At 37.5% G+C, this 20,798-nt stretch overlaps 1 protein-coding gene across 7 annotated transcripts in view; it reads right to left on the bottom strand.

Moving 5' to 3' along the window:
- Positions 1 to 20,798, bottom strand: part of App (amyloid beta precursor protein) — a 199,155-nt gene that overhangs the window by 73,272 nt on the left and 105,085 nt on the right. For 2 of the 7 annotated variants that reach the window (XM_090348278.1, XM_090348269.1), the window contains exons 7-8: positions 10,580 to 10,747; positions 8,344 to 8,400 (exon numbers count right to left, since the gene is read on the bottom strand). The exons of 2 other annotated variants lie outside the window; for them this stretch is intronic. In XM_090348278.1, coding sequence (XP_090204404.1) covers positions 8,344 to 8,400; positions 10,580 to 10,747 — 225 coding nt within the window. The remainder of the gene's footprint in view (positions 1 to 8,343; positions 8,401 to 10,579; positions 10,748 to 20,798) is intronic. 3 more of the 7 variants (XM_090348296.1, XM_090348287.1, XM_090348304.1) reach the window with 2 other exon arrangements.

Raw genomic sequence — 20,798 nt, forward strand, 5'->3', positions numbered from 1 at the left:
AGTGAGTAAAACTCCCCTATATCATATTCACGGCAAACTAGTTATTTAGTAAAAAAGAGAACAGTGAAAGTAAATGTTGATATTTTAAAGTAAATTTAATATTTTATTTCATTTTTTGTGAGTGGTGGCAAGAAGGGAAAAATACTTTACAGGAGAAATCCAGAGAGCTGGATTTCTATTTCTCCTTTCTCAACATTCTAAAGCCATATATTCCAGGACACTCTTCTATTGTGACTAAGTGTGTGCCAGGGCTTGCTAACATACATAGCAAATACAAACATGAAAAAAAAAAAAGCGAAAGGTGTTTCCTTTGAGGAAGGGAGGGGCTCAGGGATGTCATGTTCAATCCAGCACACTAAGAGACAAGAAAGTATGTGTCACAGCTCACTAGAATCACAGATCTCCAGATCTCAGCCTCCTGAGTAGCTAGGATTACAAGGCAAAAATGGCTGGCTTAAAAGAAAGTAAATTGTGGAAATTCAGATAACCATATTTCTCACATTTTGTTTATACTTGTTCCTCATGCAACAGAAGAGTCTGTGTTTTTGTAGAAGCGCATGCTTATTTATCTCTAAATCTAGGGGAACAACACACTGTTCATGTATGCATGAAATATCTTTGGATCCCATATTTTACTTTTTTGCTCACTGTCTAAAAAGATTTTTTAATTTTATTTTATTGTCAGGATGATGTACAGAGATGTTGCAGTTACATACCTTAGGTAGTGAGTACATTTCTTGTTGAACATTGCTACCCCCTCCCATGTTAGATAGCTATTTATCTTGGATTAAATAAAAATTACAAGTAAAATTTTAAAAAAAGCCTGGCTTATAACTTGACATTTTTGCTCAAGACTAGTGTTCTACCATTTGACTCATAACTCTACTCTGGCTTTTTGCTGGTTAATTGCAAAAAAGTCTCATATTTTTTTTTTTTACCTGGGCTGGTTTTGAACATCAGTCCCTAGGTCTTAGCCTTCTGAATAGCTAGAATAGCAGGTGTAAGTCAATAATTTCTTGCTTGTTCCTACTCCTAACAATCTATATCACTATAACACAGATGCAATAGAAACATGAACCAAAACTTCTCTAAACATGAACCAAAACAAATATTTATGATTTTAAGTTCTTTACCCTACACAGAAGTGGGAATCAGAGCTCTTTGTGGAGAGACTACTCTGCCTTGAAAAGGCTTGTTTATTCATTTGTTCTTCCATCCTATCAGTGTTACAGCTCTTATTACACATGACACATAAGGAGAAGACCAGTGAGTAAAGACACTTGCTTGGTGGTGTTAAGTTCTATGAAGATACACAATCAAAACACACACACAAACACACACACACACAGTCACACATACACACACAAATAACAGATAAACAAGAATACACAGTATATGATTAGTATCTTGGATAAGAGAAAAAAAAATAAGGGTTAAGGAAGATGAAGGTAGGTAGATGGGCAAAAACAAGATCTACTACAACTATGAAGAGGGGTGTAGTCCAGGGCCTTAATTGCAAAGGTTGTATGTGAATAATTGTCAGTTAACTGCCAAAAGAACACGGCAGGCTGGTGGAGAAACTAACAAGGGATCCCTAAGAGGAAAATTGCCTGACAAATTCCAGAATGAGCAATAGAGGACAATTGTGGTCATAGTTGAGACAGAAAGGCAGAGAAAAAACAGGGGGAGACCATGCATGACTGCGAAGCCAGAAGGACTTGAGCCGAGGGGGAGTATGTGATATCACATGCTTTGAAAGGATCAGTACCAACTAGCTACAGGACAAAAGCAGAAGATAAGAAGCCAAAAACAAGGATGACATACAAGGGGTGGCTCTCAAGTGAAGTTCCATACCCCACCCTTGGAGGTGAAAAGGATATGAATGCCCTTTGTCTCACAATAAAATGTCTCCTATAAGCTGAACACTATAGGAAAACTGCTTTCTCATGTGTGTGAGGGCTAATTTCAACTGTAATTGTGCTGTAACAATGCTTTCATTTCTGCAATGTCTGCCTAGTATCGACTTTCCCCACAGGAGTGGGGAATGGGTTTGTTTTATTAATGAAACCTCTTATATTTTGATGCTCGTGTTACAACTACCATCATTAAGGACACCTGCCCAGAGATGCATTCCAATACTTGTAGTTTCCCCAAGAAAATCTTATTACTTAAAAGGAAATTACTTTGTGAGAAGGCAAAACTTGCAGTATTTTCAGGATGTGGGTGAGATGGACTATTTTTCCTACCAGAAGACTCTGCAAACCAAGTCATCAAGCACAAAGGCACTTTCCTGTAATATGCCCTTGATTTACCTTGGATTCCCCTTAATATGCCCTTAGACTGCCAGCACAATTATGGCTGGCAAAGAACTCTTATAATGTGTTGTGTGTGGACATAAGGATGTAAAAATGTAATCTGTGCAATGTTGAGTCAAGCTACATTTCTGTTTTTATGTGTATGGACATGTACTAATTCAGGAGTGTTTGTGAAATACATCAGATGAATGTAGATGAATGCTGACATTATTTTTGCATCTACGTTCTCTACTTAGCACAAAGCACCAACATTTCAAAGCTATGAAGTCTAAATCAAAAAAAAATATGTGTGAATTAACAGCCATAACAACTGGCATGCAGAGGGTTCTATCCTTAGGTTATTGTTTTCCTTGTCCATTTGTTGGAAATGATCTTAAACTTTATTAATGGTGGATTGTAAGCAATCTACAGAGAAATTCAGAAGAACCAAAACTCTTCATATTGTACACTTTCATAGAAATTGTATCAGTTACAGGAGATGGAACCTTAACCTCTATGAAAGTCTTGTGGGTAAGATTAATTCATTTTACTCTAGCTTTCCAAAGCAATCTTTTTTTCTTCAAGTATATAATAACTCTATCTGCTTCTTAATTCGATCTGATTCTCATCCCATCAATAAAAACATTAAGTTACTGAATACAGACAGCTTGGATTACTTTGCTAGTTTCTTGGTTTAAGCACTTGTATATCTTGGGCTCAAAAGTAATAGCTGCATTAATCCTGGGCTGGGCTTGCTCGAGGCTTCTTTTTGAAAGTAATGATTTGCAGAAGGACCAGAGGTGTGTGTATTTTTTGGTTGTGGGGCTTGAACTTTGAGCCTCGGAGCTGTCCCTGAACTCTTCAGCTCAAGGCTACCACCTCCCCCAAGAGCCACAGCACCACTTCTAGTTTTCTAGTGGTTAACTGGAGATAAGAGTATCTTGGTCTTTAGTGCCTGGGCTGGCTTTGAACCTCAATCCTCAGATCTCAGCCTCCTGAGTAGCCAGGATTACAGGTGTGAGCCACCACACCTGGCTGTGTATATTAACTGTCTTATTCTTTGTGGCTGCCTTCAAGCTGAAACTGCACAGCTGAGTAGTTTTGAGAACAACCACAAAGCCTACAAAGGCTAAAATACTATGTGTCTTGAACGGAAAAAATTTGCCAATTTCTTTAAGAAAAACCAGCCAGTTACTCTCCTTCAGCAAAGAGCTAATGGATAAAACACATGCATAATAAGTATCTTTAATATTCAGAGTAAATGGCCTTGTTTTTTAAAAAAGAAAACAGCTGTTTTGCTAAGCAATTTACCCTCTTTTTCACCTAATGGTTTCTCAGTATTATAGCTTAAAAGGAAGCTTTTTATCTTTTTGTCTAAGCATTTCTGGATACCAAAGATTTGTCTTTTTATATTTGTCAATTTGATAGGTTTTCACGGCACTGATGTGACATGTAACTTAATGCGCCATATCTTTAAATAATTATTTTTAGTAATGTTTGACAGTTTTACGAAAAGCTATAGTTCCATAATTGGTACTACAAAATGTGCTAATAGGAACTAATATCTGCTCTTTCATGTTTAGAAAAGCAGGAGCACAATTAGGAATACCAGATCACATTCGGCCATAGACTACATTAGCGAGACATTAAGACAGGTTCCAATTTAAGATGACTGGAGACTGAGTTAAGTGGGACATTCCACTCAGTTCCTGAATAATGAATAATGAATCATCTACAGTTTACAGGTTATGAATTTCAGAGGAAACGTAGAACCCAGGGGTGGATGGTGGTTTGGCTTCATTTGGTAAATGCTGACTCTTTTTATATTGTTTGGAAATGTACTTGTTGATTCCATAAAATATTAATTTATCCTCCCTCCCTCAATACTTTCTGGAGCCAGACCAAAACATTTCAGGAACACACCAGGAACATAATCCTAGGTATAAGTAGTATAGCAAGAATAGAGCATATTTCTACCATGGCTGGTTTTTAGCACAGGTTGGAATTTCAAAATAAGATGAAACAGAGAAAGAAAACGGCAAAGTTTGAGCCAATGTAACAGTGATACACACAGGCCAATATGTTGGAAATAAAACTCTACAACTTGTGGGAGGGGTGGGGGAAGGGAAAGTGGGAGAAAAGCATGAGAGGAGTAACAATGTCCAACAAGAAATGTACTTACTACCTTATGTATGTAACTGCAACCCCTCTGTACATCACCCTGATAATAAATTAAATTAAAAAAATAAAAATTCAACAAAAAGAAAAAGGAAAAGAAAGGAAATGGTACCGAATGGTTGAATTATACACTTCCAACTTAAGAGAGTTGCTGTTCTATGCTCTGCTTGCAATAGCTTTCATTAGAAACAAGAAACAGTTAAGATCTCTAATTCTGTAGTTAGAACAGCAAGAACCACATATCCTTTCTCATGTAAGCACTGAGAAGAAAGATAATAGTTTAAAGTATAATGGTCTAACAAATTCAGATTCTGAAATGTCTGCTATGAATTAAAGGCTCTGGACATCCTAACATTTCAAAAAGGCCTTCAGTTTGTGATACATATACCTATTGATACCAATCGAGTACTAGGTCTGAGTCACAGGTCCTCAAGCAGGAGTCGTTCTGCTACTCTATTCTGCCTCCACATCATATATTTAGTAATGTCTGGAGATATTTTCAGTTATCATAGATGGACAATGCCAGGTGAGAGACAAGGACTGGGGATACTGCTACCGATCTGATATACATGGGACAGATTCCCACAATGATGAGCTACAGGGACCAAAAATGTCAGCCTGAGATACTTTGAGGCTAAGAAGCTTTGGCCTGGACATTGCCAGTGAAAATGAGAGATGGGCCACTCTTTGGTCAGAGTCACCACAGGGTAGAGAGATCCCCACATGGCAATCAGCTGACTATAGAAATTGGCATGATGTTCTTTGTGACATCACAGGCATTAGGAGTTGGTCTGTTTGCTTCTATTTTTAGTCTCCTTAGGAATATTAGCCAATCAGCTATTTTTGTTCTCAATTCTATCACTGTATTAGAACACTTATTTAAACATTTTCTCTATTGTTCTGAAGTAATTCCTGGACTTATTCATTACTCTCTCAGAATATCTTATTGTTTGTTTATCAAGTAATTCTCCTTGAAAGAACAATGGAATATTATTTTCCCCCACCTGTGTATTTCTCATCCATTCACATTAGTGGCTGAGTTTCAGTATAGCATCTTTTTTCCAAGCCAATACAGAACTTACATCTGTCTTTTCTTTAGCATTGACTTTTTCAGAAGCTTTACTCTGCTCAAGACTTGGTTGAGCCTCCTCAACAAAGCTTACCTACTACCATTATAAAGAATGGGTTCTATGTAGGTTAAGTAAAACTAAACTATGGCTTAGCTGTTTTACCCCACATACATACCGGCTATAGATCACACATTTTTGCTAAAGAGAAGAGGTTCATCTTCTGTTATGTTTTTTCTGATGTATTTTCTTTCCTAACTACTTCTGAAGACAAGGAAACAGTATCTTAGAAACAAAATCTGAACTTGCACTGATAGGTTTCATGCAGAATTCTTCTCAGATGAGATCTTATGGGGCATTACTAGAAAATAAGATCAGGTTTTTATATTTGAGGTATAAAACTAGTCAATAATTCATAGAATTTATATAATAATTCTATTGTGCATTGTGCACTGAATGAAAGTTTTATAATGCCCTAATGTCAGGAACAACTAATTTGCAGTTGGGTGATGGCAGCCCAAGCCTATAATCCCCTACTCAAGATGCTAACAACTGAAAGATCCTGACACCTGTAAGAATTTGAAGACAACTTGAACAGAAAAGTTCACAAGACTCCATCTCTACTTAACCAACAAAAACCTGAACTATAGGTGTGACTCAAGAGATAAGAGAGCTAGCTGACCAAGCAAGATCCTATCTCCACTTAACCAGCAAAAATCTGAACTGGAGGTGTAGCTCAATCAAGTCTTGAGCAGAGTGAAGCTTCTAAAAAAGTCTATGCTAAAGAAAAGACAGATATAAATTCTGTATTGGCTTGCAAAAAAGATGCTATCCTGAAAGTCAGCCACTAGCTGAGCAAGTAAGACATGCAAGTGTTTTCCTGGTGGTGAAAAAAAAGAAAGAGAAAAGGAAGGGAAGGGAAATAAAGGAAATAAAACGATTATTTAATCCTATGAAAAAAGGTTTTAAAAAAGATCAAAGCCGGGCGCAGCTCTTGCCTTGTAATCCTAGCTACTCAGGAGGCTGAGATCTGAGGATCAAGGTTCAAAGCCAGCTCAGGCACAAAAGAACCTGAGATTCTTGTCTCCAATTAACCCCTAGAAAATGGGAAGTGAGGCTTGGCTCAAGGGTAGAGTGGTAGCTTTGAGCTGAAGAGCTCAGGGACAATGCCCAGGGCCAAGGGTAGGGTGGTAGCCTTGAGCTGAAGAGCTCAGGGACAGTGCCCAGGCCAAGTTCAAGCCCCATGACCCCCCCAAAAAAATTGAAATCCCTATGTTTATTAGTAAAATGATATTTTTATCTATTGTATTTGTATTAACCTTTGAGAACAAAATCCAAAATAAATGTGTGTGTCCCTAAATTTGCAATGATTCTCCAAATTCTTTTTTAGTTCAGAGCCTGAGCACTGTCTTGGGCTTTCACAAGGATAAAGTTTTTCTATGTATGTCACACCAAGGAATTGAGCCCAGTCTTCATACATGCTAGGCAAGCACTCTCCCACTAGGCCGAACTCCCGCCCCCAAGTCTAGAAATTCTTGACTGTAGTAATAAGTAGTCTTGACAGGAAAATTATTATATTCATAATGCAGTGCTAGCATACATTCTCCATAACAGCAATCTTATATCAATTCAACCAGAGAGCTTTTTCTATGTCATTTCACGTTTTTTGACTAGAAGCAGCTCAGACTGAACAACCTTTAAAACCAATCACCTTAGCGCAAAAAGGAATCACCCAATTAGCTCACAATTGTTGAAGGAGCAAAGTGTAAGCCCAACTTGTTCAATCAAACGGATTGGCTCACCTTCCAGTTCAGCTATTTTCTTTTCTCTGAACACAGACTACTTTCTACATTTGACCTTCAAATGACTATGACTTTTTCTATTCAAATGTGCAGCTTTGCTATAAATAAGACTGCATAGCTGCACAGGCTATAAATAACTAGAAATTATATGCTTTCTCCTGTCTGTTTGTACTAGCATTGCAAAAGCCCTTCACTTGCTGTGATTGAATAGTCTCCATAGGTAGACAAGAAAATATAGCTGACAAAAATCACTCCATCTTCCAGAATGGAAGGGTGTCAGGATTATTAAATAAGTGAAAAAAACTGACTGAGAAAGAAAAGTTATGAAAGAGAGTTTCAGCCTCAGTTTGGAAAGTGGATTTGAATGTAGTCAGTACACAGATTTCCTAAGAATAATTTTATCAAATGATGTTATCCATTTCTATGAATTAATAAAAAATAAAGGCAATTCTTTTATATGCTACAAGGATATAAAATGAAACTTACGGGAAATAAACTATCATCTTTTTTGAAAATGCTAGGAAATGCGTATAATTCTTCATTTTACTATGAAAGTGGTAGTCCTGAAATCTAAGTGCCTTTTCATCTTAACAGTTGTCTATCGGACAAAACTGAATGCATACACACAAATTATTCTGTTATAAAATAGTAAATACGTACGGGATGGAACAAGTTGCTACTGTATAGGGAGGTCTCTTATTGACATGTCAGGAAATGAAAGTAAAACCAAATCCAACAATAAATCGTGAATGTGTATCTAACTGAATCAAAGGAGATGGATCAAAAGTAGAAGTAGCTTATTTCACACTCTCAATTCCATTTCTGAAGTTGTCTGGCAAAATTAGACAACATTATAAGCAAGGCAATGGGAAATACAGTTCACTAAAAGATAGGTGTTCAAAAATCACAAAACCATGCAAAGGTATAGATGCTGAAGTTATAATCTAGCCATGCAACACAGTCCTCCCCCCTCTGCCCCTCCCCAAGTAAATGACAACATACGTTTAACAGCATCTTGGGGCAGAGGTTCTTGGGTAGTCTTGAGTAAACTTTGGGACACTATGGAGAAAATAAGAGAACATAACTAAAAACAAAAACAGAAATGTGGGAATGATGGCAGAAACTTAGATGATATACTGACTCAAAATAAAACATAAACATAAATAAAAATCTTTGTTATAAACAGAAAACTAAATGAAACCAAAGCAAACATATAAACAAACCTAAATTTTATTTTCACCAGAGATTAACATCTTAGAAAGTTGAATGTTCTGTCTCTCATAGGACATACCAATAATCTGTTAGGAGGTTCTTGATTCTATTCTCTTTTTAGTACCAAGACTCATCAATTTCTTTTGATTATTTTTTTCACAGTATCTTCAGGTCTTTCATCCAGTCAGAGGTCAGCCGTTGGCTCTTGGCTCAGCAATTTTATGAGTCTTTATTCCCTACTTAAACCAGTCTTGCTCACGTAACTGACTTTTAACCTTCAGTACTAAGGATTAAACTGAGAGTCTGGTGCCTACCAGACAGATACTCTATCACTGAAGCTCACCATTACTCTGTAAACACTCCCTCTGAAACCTAAGTACTGCTTGATTACCCAATTCATCCCTGTTGAAAGTACCTACTCTTTGCGAATGTCTCAGTAAGGTATGTGCACTCACGGACTTACTCTAACTAACCTGTGGTACCTATTGCTTATTGTTCTAAACTGATCAAATGGAAAGGACATTAGGCGAGTGTTGAATGGATTGATGGGGGAGGTAGGGCAATTTCTGACTGTTGAAACATATTCATCACTGATAATAATTAGGAACAAATGCATTATTATAAATATATGTACACAATAGTCCAGAAAATAAATCCACCTCAGTCAGATTAAGGAGGAAAATGCTGAAAACCTGCCAAGAAATTTCTTCCAGCAGCTAAGCCACTGTAACAATACCCCTTTGTACCAAAGGTTCCAGGCAATGGAATACCAGTGTTCCAAGTCACCTGACCTAATTAACTTTTTTGTTTGAAACTGAAGATGGGGATCATTTAAGCTAGAATGTGCAATCATCCAATCAGAGTAAAAAAAAGATAGCTAAGTTACCAGCTCCTACATTTGTTCTGACAGAAGCTAAGTAGAGCTATTTCACAAGCTGTAAAGGCAGGAATTTTCCATTAGATTGTACTTAGATATTAGGCTTCTTTTCCATCTAAGTTCACATAGGGATAGTTCTTTTGTTGTTCTACTTATTAACCCTATGATCTAACATAATCCCCAGAAATCCAAGGCAGGAAATGGTGGCCACCATCCTTGCAAAACTAGAAAAAGAAATACAAAACTATTAACTTTCATTTTTTTGTTTCTCAAGTCTAGTAGTAACTTCTAGAGCAGTTCAGATATCCTGCTTATGAAAAAAAGATTGGGGTTTAATTTAGGAGACTTATCAATAGCATAAGCCCTAATTTATCTGGAATATTACTTTTTCAGAATGAACTCTTCAGAGAAAAATTTCACTTTGCATTTTCATTTCTGTGACTTCCTACAATTATACCCCAGTCACAGAAAACCTAATGTTCAAGAAAAAGATTTCACAAATACATTCCCCTGAGCCATATGTCATAGGCAGTTTCTGATGGTAAGAGATTTCTTCTTCCATTTCAAAGAGATGAAATGAAAAGTAGATGTTGTAAAAATGTCTGTGTACTGAGTTCAGGAAAGACATGGGTACTTTTACCCTTTGGCATTTGAGGTTGCAAGATCTCAGTTCAATCCTACTATACCACAATCAAAGACAGATGTCATGATAACATACTCGGATTCATCACAGCAATACACAATACCTTATCTGAAACTTCAGCAGCCAAGTTTCCAGTGGAAGATTGTTTATGCAAGTGATTCACAAACACAAACACACAGGTACACAAACAGACAAATAAATATGCATTTGCAGAATAGGCTGCAAAAGACAAAACAGCCATTCTAGCTCTGTTTTAAAGAGAAGCACTCAAGTGTCCCTTACAGACCATAGCTAGGGAAAGATCACATCCAAGGCCATGCTTTATTAGAGACAAGAGGAGAGATGTGCTAATGATCAAACATACTGTGGAGACCGAGCAATTAGAGTGTGGTTAGTGGTAGCGACAGGCCCATTCCCAAGGACCAGGAAGAGCAATCTGTTACAAGAGCAGAGTCAGTGGCGAGAAAGGTAAAAAGGTGGCCAGGCTAGAGGAGGGATCCACTTACTGACGCTGCCACACACGGCCATGCAGTATTCTTCTGTGTCAAAGTTGTTCCTGTTGCCGCCACATCCACCATAAAAGAACGGGGCGCACTTCCCTTCAGTGACATCAAAGTACCAGCGGGAGATCATTGCTCGGCATGGCCCCGTCTCGGCTTGTTCTGAGCACACCTCTAATCAGAGGAGACGTGGGGAACCACATTTAGCATAAAAAGGCACTGTCTTGCTGTTCATGTACTACATATGTTTACTTGTCTTATGCATTACTCGACCTAATGGTAAAACCTGGCTTGGGCTGATCAGGCCACCATCTACCAAACCCTTACTGAGCAACTGAACCACTCACCATGACATCAGAATCACCCTGGAAGCAAAGCAGAGCATTGTCATCAGGCTTACTGAATGGGGCTCAATAGTACCTGAAGGATTTTGGCTAGAGGCGAGGAGATTGTTCAGTTGCTTTTTCATGAATTTTAAATGATAGAAGGTATCAGCATACCAACACACTTCTCTGGTAATTATAAGTCACATTTTACTACACACAATCATGTAAAAGTAGCCACATAAGCCTGAACTGAAGTCTGAATGACAAAACTCACTGAAGCTCCAAATACAGGCTGAAATACCAACAAATGACAGAAACAGCTGCACAGGGTAATGAAACCAGTGACTCAGTAGGATGGGTGCTAATTTGTCATGGAAGTCTCTAGAAGGTGTCTTCTGCTGGCTAGCCTTTTTTTTTTTTTTAAACTGACATGTGCTAGTTCTTTTAGGCGATCAGCTACAACTGCCATTCTAATTATACCTGACCCAATTCTCACATCTCTTCAAGATGAAAGGTTATTTATAAAATGCTACCTGAAGGCGACTTACTTGAGAAGTAAAATTTAGGCTAATCAGTGATTCCCAGATTGGTGTTTGTAGTGAATGAATACCCAAAAGAATACCATTGTGGTTTTTTTCCTCAGCCTTTGTGTACTCTTTTTTGTGAGAATAAACTTGTTCTTCACTGAGCTGTCTGGGTAGTCTGAGGAACAATACAAAATACGAAAAAGTGTAAACTAAGAATTAGACGTTTTGTTTTGGAAAGGAAGTGAGAGTGAGCTTTCTTAGTGAGTCGGAGGATAGACGCAAGTGCATACATTATTTTTTCCCAGAAGAAGAAGAAGAACAACAACAACAACAAAACCCAGGGCATTTTCATCATAGCACTGGTCCATTTCCATGGAGTAATTAATCCCACGATTAGGAGTTCAGCCACAATCGCGGTGGTTCACAAAATGTATTAATATTCCAAAATTTGCCTGTGATGGGCTACTAGGAGTTGGCTCTTTTCCATTGAGAAGAAATAGGAAAATAAGTGAAATCAAGGACTGTGTCCGTTTTCCAAAATTATCTTGGTCTTGAATAAAGAAACAACCCAAACCCCCTCTGCTGATGGACTTTGCAGGTTTCTCACACTTTCTAACATTGCTCACATGTATTCTTAATATATAGAAGGAAGGTTTTTCCTTTCCAGTTCTTCATTCCCTTCAGTGCCCAAGTTCCACACATTACAGGGGAAAATGATGCAACTAGAGGCTCCTCTTCAGAGTACAGTTCATGACTGCCAAGGCCTGGACCCATTTGTAGACTGTGGACTCACAATTTGAGCTTAGCAAGAAAGTCTTGTGGAATTCCAACAGATACAAGAACCTGAGAAGCTTGTTGAGTGTGAGGCACGAGCCTGTCATGCAGCCACTTGGAAGGCAGACGTGTGGGGACCTCAGTCTGAGAACCTTACATAAAACTCTGTGAGACTACGTTCACTCAATGGCTTGGCTGGTGGTATGTACCTTGTACCCCAGCTACAGGGGAGCCACAGTGAGGACTACAGACCAGGTATGCTTGGGCAGAAAGAAGGACTTCACCTCAAAAACAAATCAGAAGGGGACTCAAGGCTTTGCTCAAATGCTAGAACATTTGTCTTGCAAGAGTTCAATTTTCGTCCTACCAAAGGGGGAAAATGTTTTGAGAAACAGTGTGCTCCGTCATGTTTTAAATACAGTGCACATGTAAAAATTTTAGGGACACAAGATTTAACTATATTCCAAAAGGATCGAGGGGGAAGAATAAGAAAAAGCTGTGTAGGTTTATAAAAAGAATCCACATGTGTTTGTGAAAAGGTAAAATGAAGTAGTAGAAAAACAGATTACAATAAACATCTCAAAAGCTTCAGTGAAACAGATCATCTATGCATATTTGTTCCACACTAAAGCTCGTTCTGTTTGAAGCAACATCAAAAGAGCTTCAGTATACTTTTGATTCAGATCCAATACTGAGATAAGTCTTACTCTTAAGTCCATGAAAACAACAAACTCCCCAGAAATGTGAATTCAAGTGATAGCATTCCCATAACAGGTCAGATTATCAGAAATATCAAAGCTTTTATTTTCAATTATCTCCTTCCCCCTCTTTTTTCTCACCCTCTGAGGCAGGCTTTAGAAGTATGGTACTGCTCTTCCATGTCCTTTTCTAGGAGAGATCAAATGTCCCCCTTTCCAGGCTAACTGGCTTCTTGTCACATAGACCCCAACAGAAAAAGAACCAGCAGACTGAAGCAGAGAACAGTAGTGTCCTTGATTACAATAAGGGCCTGAACTACCATTTGCTGCTTTTCAGCAGTGTACTGGGAGAAAATGAATTTCTTAGGGAAGACTAAAAACTTAAAACTAGGAAGACAATTTCCCTCATTTTTCCCCCATACTGCACTGCATTGGCAAATAAGTATTGACAGGCATGGTGGTGTATACCTGTAAACCTCAGCATTTGGGAAGCTGAGGCAGGAGGGGTGTAAGTTTGAGATCAACATGTGCAATACAGCAACACCATGTCTCAAAAAACCTCCCAATCAAAAAGAATGCACATGCCATAGCTTTTTCTCTGTTTCTAAGAATATGCTACTAGAATGCATTGTACATAGTATCTAATACTTGTTTTTCCTTACAAAGAATATACTAATAATCCCATGGACTCTTGAATGTTTTTTATTTTACTTATTCGTGTCCCATAAAAGATGCTCAGTTACCATCTGTCATGTGCAAAGTCATGAGTTAGAAGTTGCAGTTGACATTAAACAGTCCTGGTGGCTCACCTGTGTAATCTTAGGAATTTGGGAAGCTCAGATATGGAGGACTATAGTTCAAAACCAGTCTGTGCAGACAAATTTGAGGGACTTTTCAGTTAACCAGCAAAATGCTAGAATGGAGGCATAGCTGAAGTGGTAGAGCACTAGCCATGACCAAAAAAAAAAAAAAAAAAAAAAAAGGCCAAACAATTGTACCCTGAATTCAAGGTCTAGTATAAAAAACAACAAAAATACCCAATGCAAGTGGCTCTCATCTGACTGATGTTCCATCTTCTGACAAATTATTTTGCTTCCTTTATAACCACTTACTTATGTTCCAGACTAAGCATTTTTCTCCTTTGAGTTCTTTCCCAACAAGGCTGGATAGACTGATGCTTCTCAAGGACTGTGTGGATATGGTGGCTGCAACTATACTATTTACCTAATTCATATGTCTGCGCCTCCCAGCACGCAGTGGCAATGTTTGGTAACAAGAAGGGTCTCCATGAGGGAGGAATGCCAGTAAACCAAACAGTGCTTCTCCCAGGCGAATGGTCACCACAGATTGAAAATGATAATGTAATTTCACCAAGGTCAGTCAGTACATATGGCAACACAAACATCATTTAGATCACTTTATTTAGTTTCAGTATAACAAGAGAATTAATGAGCCTACTGCATCAGTGTGCCTATTTCTCCGTCTCCTAAAAGGATCTCCACAGCATTCAAATACTTCCCATACTCCCAAATGCTATGATGAAATGAAGGAGTACTATTTTGTTAAAAATTTTCAGCTGCAATGTTAATTGCAAGATATTTCAATATATGATAAATGTTCACAACAGTATTCTAAACAAAAAATAAAAACCAGATCTGTGCTGTTTTTAAGTGGCAACATAAAGTTGTCTATAAACATTTGGTCCACTATAGCAATTAATAATGACTATATCACATTTGTGTGTTTTATAATTTTTAAAAATGTGTTGGCTGGGGCTGGGAGTTTGGCCTAGCAGTAGAGTGCTTGCCTAGCATGCAGGAAGACCCGGGTTTGATTCCTCCATACTACGTATATAAAAAAAAAAAAACGGAAGTGGTGCTGAGGCTCAAGTGGTAGAGTGCTAGCCTTGAGAAAGTCCAAGGACAGTGCTCCGGCCCTGAGTTCAAGCCCGAGACTGGCAAAAAAAAAAATGTGTTGGCTAACTTGTTATATTGCAAATTGATAGGACATATTAGCTCTCTAGTGCTTTTAGAAGACTTTGAGAATGGGAATTTTGATTTTGACCAAAACAGTCACAGTCCTGAGGTAAGAGATCTTACTAGACACTAGGAACTGTGTGCAATGCCTGCATAAAATCCTCATGCAACTCTCACACAGCACTCAGCATGAGTTGGTGGTATTATTTCTCATTTTACAGGGAGAGGTAGTGAGGATTAAAGGTTGCCTGATTCATATACATATACAGGTGAAGAGCTAGGATTCAAATCTGGGCAGCCTGTGTTTGAAAAATACTTACTAGGCATTACAGCTAATGCCTAACATGGATGTCCTAGTTGTTCTTGCAACAAATATGCAAGAGCCTTAGCATTTCGTTTCCACATATAAAGAACAGGGCAGTTAACTGATCCATGGCCATTAAATTATTAAGAATGTTTTCTTCATAAGCACTGCATTGGTCTGCACATAACTACAGACAAATATACACTAAAGACACATACACAGTAAATAAATCTACATTAAGGTAACTTGATATACAGTATCTGAAATACAAAGAATTTAACATAATGCTTGTAATCCCAGCATGCAAGAAGGGAAGGCAAGAAGATTATAGGTTTAAAGGAAAGCCTAGGCTATACAATGGGTTTCAGATCAGCCTGAGCTATAGAACAAAACCATATTAAAAAAAAAATCAAAAAGAGCCAGGCATCATAATGGTTAAAGATAAACGTCAGAAGGGTAATGTGGAAGCTAGCTTGGGCAAAAAGCTCATGAGACTCCATCCCATCTCAGCCAATCATTGGGCACAATGGTGAATGTTATTATCCTAATTACCCAGAAAGCTGAGATTAGGAGAATCACAGTTCTAGGTCAGTTTTGGCAAAAGTCTGTGAGCTAGTATTTTGGCCTAGTGGTAGAGTGCTTGCTAGCATTCACGAAGATCTGGGTTCAATTCCTTAGTAGCACATACACGGACAAACCCAGAGGTAGTGTTGTGGCTCAAGTGGCAGAGTGCTAGACCTAAAAAAAAGCTCAAGGACAGTGCCCAGGCCCTGAGTTCAAGCCCCAAGACTGGCAAAAAATAATGTTGTTAGACCCCATCTCAATGGAAAAATGCTGGTGGTGTTAGTGAGTTACTGTTATCTCATTAAGGCGGAAAAAAGAAATGGGAAGATCACTGTCTAAGCTGGTCTGGACCAAAAAGAAAGAAACCCTATTTCAAAAATTATAACCACAACAATAAGGGCACAGAGCATGGCTCATAGAGCATAGCCAAGTGTGAAGTCCTAAGTTCAATTCCCAGTACCACCAAACAAAAAAAGAACTTTATAGAATTTAGACAAGAGATATCAAAGGATAATAAACACTTTCTGTAATGGCCAGGCATTATATGTTTTTGTCTTTGCAGGCTATAGGATTTTTTTCTAAACAAGTTTCTAACAAGAATGAAGCCAAGAACAATATATAAATAAACAGGCCTGGCTGTGTCCCACACAGTGGCAGGGAAGCTTTCTTCTGTTGAAGGGTCATTTAGATATTTATATCAATGTGGGCCATACAAAATTATCAACACTGGCAAAAAAAAAAAAAAGGCCAATGTGTCCCCTCTAAAGGGACACATCTAAAAGGAACATCTGATCTAAACCTTTAATATAGCCAATAGGCAACATACATTTGTGGCTCACACACCATAGTTTTATAGTTTGCAGACTTCTGATGATTAGTATCAAATGAAAATTCTACAACTGCAGAAAATTTCAATGTAGGCAAAATAATAAGATTAAAAACATGCCTATAACATGAATAAAACAAAGGGTCACAGGCGAAACTAAACAGTATTAATAACATTAACTACCATTTAAGATACTAATACTGCTAACCTGCATTCAAATAGTTGAAGTTTATAGAAAAAAAAAGTAAGCTACGACATGATGACAATTTATTTATTTTCCCCTACTCTGTAAAAGTTCTCTCTCTGAAAGCCTGATGTTGGTGGCTCATGCCTGCAATACTAGCTACTCAGGAGGCTGAGATCTGAGGATCACGGTTCAAAGCCAGCCTGGGCACTAAAGTCTGTGACTCTTATCTCCAATTAACCACCAGAAAACCAGAAGTGGCACTGTGGCTCAAGTGATAGAGCACTATCCTTGAGTTGAAGAGCTCAGGGATAGGCATAGTTCAAGCCCCATGATCAACTGACAACAACAACAAAAAAAGTACTCTGAAAAAATAGATAAATATTGTGATACTCTCCCAGATGAAAGAATTTGAAGTAAAAATCAAAATTTAAAAAACATAAAAATTGAAAAGTACATGTGCAGCTATTTACCACCGGTTTTATTAAAAAATACATATATGTGAACAAACCAATGGTTAATGATAGAACACAATAAACAGAAAACATACGCAGGATTATATGAATATTAGAAATATTTCTATTTTTATGATATGAATATTAGCACAAGAAAGATAAATTTAACAAGGAAAATTAGTATCTAGTGAAAGATAACTATGAATCAAGTGATAAGAATACCAGTCCAGGAAGAATGAGGCCCTGAGTTTAAACCTTAGAAATGCCTAAAATAGAAGAGAGAATTTATGATCATGTTATAATGTGTTCTCTTAGCCCCCACAGTCCCTGCCTACTTTCTTCAAATGTTAATGGATTACAAAAGCATTCTGCTTTTATGAGGCATGTTAATGATTTGTGTTAGCAGCAATAGGCTGGTGACAAGGAAGCAGTTTTATTATTAAGTATGGTTGTAAATCACATTTACTTTCAGGAGCTGAACATTAACATTGAAAATGAGATTGTAAACCTCCTTTCAGTATCTCTGCTTTGCAAGTCACTCAGGATGTTTCCTTGGAGCCCATAAAAGCAGCTAGGTGTAGTAGAAATCTTCACAGAGTGAACTTCATTCTCAGTTAAGAATGACCCACACCCATCTTCTACATTACCAAGCAAAGGAAATGTTCATCCCCTGTAATGTTGCCATCTAAATTTTTATGCCTTTGTCTGGATTAGTTAGAAATACAGGGGGAAAAAATTCATAGGGACATCATATACCCCAACATGTTTCTGTTAGCACCACTTATTCAAGATTTGCCCATATTATGACTTCAAATACAAGTTTACTCTTAAGTGGAATGAATGGATTTCTATTAAAAGATCTTTTACTTCTGGCATTATTGATGTTTTTGAATGGCTTAGATCATTTTTATTGTTCTTACAATCAACGAAGGGGTCTTGAGTCACCTGTGTACTTGAACTATATGCTCCCAGTCTTTTGGCTCTAAGTTTGTATTTCAAATAAGTTATCTTGCTTTTGTTCAAACTAGGTTCAGAAGCTTCCTGAGTAGCTGAGATTACAAACATGCCCGTCTGGCAGTGCTTGTTTCTGAGATAAGGTCTTGCTAACTTTTTCCTGTGGTGGCCTTAAATCTTCTAATCCCTATCTCATGGATAGTTGTGATTACAGTTTGAACTAATTACCTTTTAAGCTTAGTTATTGCTTTTCCAAGGCCTAGCCTAGAGGTATTTCAAATTATTTTAAGTGCTTTTGTCTTTCTAAAGAAAATATCTTAACATATTTCTCAATGTTGTATATTGTATTTCCCTATTGGGCACATAAAACAGGAAAATGGAAGGACATGACTGACAGAAGACAATATACTGGAGTATGGCCTTACTTTTATATATTATTTCCTACTACACTGCATAAATTATGTCACTCTTTACCTGTCACTTGAATCCAAATCCCTTCATTGTCTACAATGGTAGTCTATTGATTCTGGAAGAAATTCTGAATATCTGATGAAATTTGGTACTTTCAGTTAATACTTATTTTGCTTGCTGACTTGGCATTGAAGGCCTTCACATTTGGTTGCAAAAAAATTATTTCTCAACCTCTTTAATATAGGACACTTGCTTTATCTATGAGTCTCAAACATGTTATGTATTTTCCTACAGCATCTTTTTGGTTTTACTATTTCTTTTTAACTTTAATAGATCTTATAACAAAATTCACCAGCACACACTATAAAGCGTCCATCTTGTCTCACTTTAGAATCCGTGGAACCTTCTGCCATGCATTGGTAGTTGTCCCTTATTCATGGATGAGGGATCCATGTTCATATTTCTTTCTTTTGTTCATGGGGCTTGAACTCTGGGCCTGGGCACTGTCCCTGAGCTCTTTAGCTCAAGACTACCATCCTTTCCCTTGAGCCACAGTGCCACTTCTGGTTTTCTAGCAGTTAGAGATAAGAATCTCAGGGACTTTGGTGCCCAGGATGGCTTTGATCCTCAGATCTAGCCTCCGAGTAGCTAGGATTACAGGCTTGAGCCACCGGTGCCTGGCTTCATGTTTATATTTCTTACATAGCAGGTGATTTTGTATTTGCCTTGATTTCCCACTAGATCTTAACACCCACGAGGACTGGCCAGTCTGGGTATGCACATCTTAAGATCCAAAAAGAGTTTATATCAAACAAATGCTCCAAACACTAATATTGAATAAATACACTTGAATTGTTATATAAACAGGTATGTGGATGAAGATCAAAGAACTTTGATCCCTACTATAATTCATAGTCACATACTGTATGGGTTTCCAGATAAGAAGTCTGGGGAAAAAAGATATGCCTTTATAAAGCTGCAAAAATAGGCGCTAACAAGTTGCTTTGACCAGAATGATCACTGTTATAAACTACTCTGGAAAATGATGACTCGAATATTTGAACAGCCATTTAAGTAAAACTAACATTTGCTTGCATATTTTTATGTGTTTTATGTTTATGTTTTAAAATATTTGTTGATGTGTTAAAATGAATGACATTCAGTAGGAAACAACTGCTACAGAATGGTACTTCCTTAAAGAATATGTTAATACTTCCACTGGATTCTGAGCTAACTAGGAAAAATCAACTCAGAGGAATCTGTTATAAAGCTACAAAGTAAAAACAGAATTAAAACAGACAACGAAGACCATAATGTATGAATAATTTATAGCTGTCAAAATGCAAAACAAAGGAAAGAAATATTAAGCGCAAGAAAAAATAAAACACTTCAGGCAGAAAGCATTGCCCAAAGCTCCAAAACAACAATGTAGCTGAAATCATTACATCTTAATAAAGATATAAAAGGCTTTCTTTCATTTTTTTTTAACTGAGATAGTAAGCAGCTAGAGTAAATAATGTTTATGCACCAAGCTAGAAAGTACTGGAATACACTAAAATTTAGTCACTCCATATTTATTCTCTGACTACCTGCCAAACAAAATATAGAGCCTTTAAGCAACTTGATTTGAAAAATGGAATAGCTGCCATAACATTTGGTGGTTGAGGCGAACTGAATTTCATGGAGACAAAAAAAGGAAATTTCTTTGGTTCCTTTGGTTTGTAACAATCTCTATAGAAATATCAATCAGTTCAACAGGAAAGAACATCTTGGATATTAATACTACATCTTCTTCTTAAAGAAGGAATTGTCATACATTCCAATTAAGCAATTTAAGCATAGCATATATCATCCAAATTAACTTTCACAATACAAAATAATGTGACACCAATTTCCCTTAATAAAATCTAATTATAACTACTCATAGAGTATATATATATATTTTTTGGGGGGGGGTCAGTAATGGGGCTTGAACTCTGGGACTGTGTCAAGACTATTGTCCTACCCCTTGAGGCACATCCCCACTTCCAATTTTTTGGTGGTTATTTGGAGATAAAGAGTTTCATGGACTTTAGTGACCAGGCTGGCTTTGTACTGAGATCCTCAGATCTCAGTCTCCTGAATAGCTAAGATTATAGGCATGAGCCACCACACCCTACAAGAGATATTTTTATAAAAAGCTTCCTACAAGTTCATTTTTCTTTTTTTGCTTGGGCTCAGGGCCTG

Source organism: Megascapheus bottae, chromosome 1 (genome assembly GCF_031878675.1).
Source record: "Megascapheus bottae isolate mThoBot1 chromosome 1, mThoBot2.hap1, whole genome shotgun sequence".
In the NCBI taxonomy this organism is placed as follows: domain Eukaryota; kingdom Metazoa; phylum Chordata; class Mammalia; order Rodentia; family Geomyidae; genus Megascapheus; species Megascapheus bottae.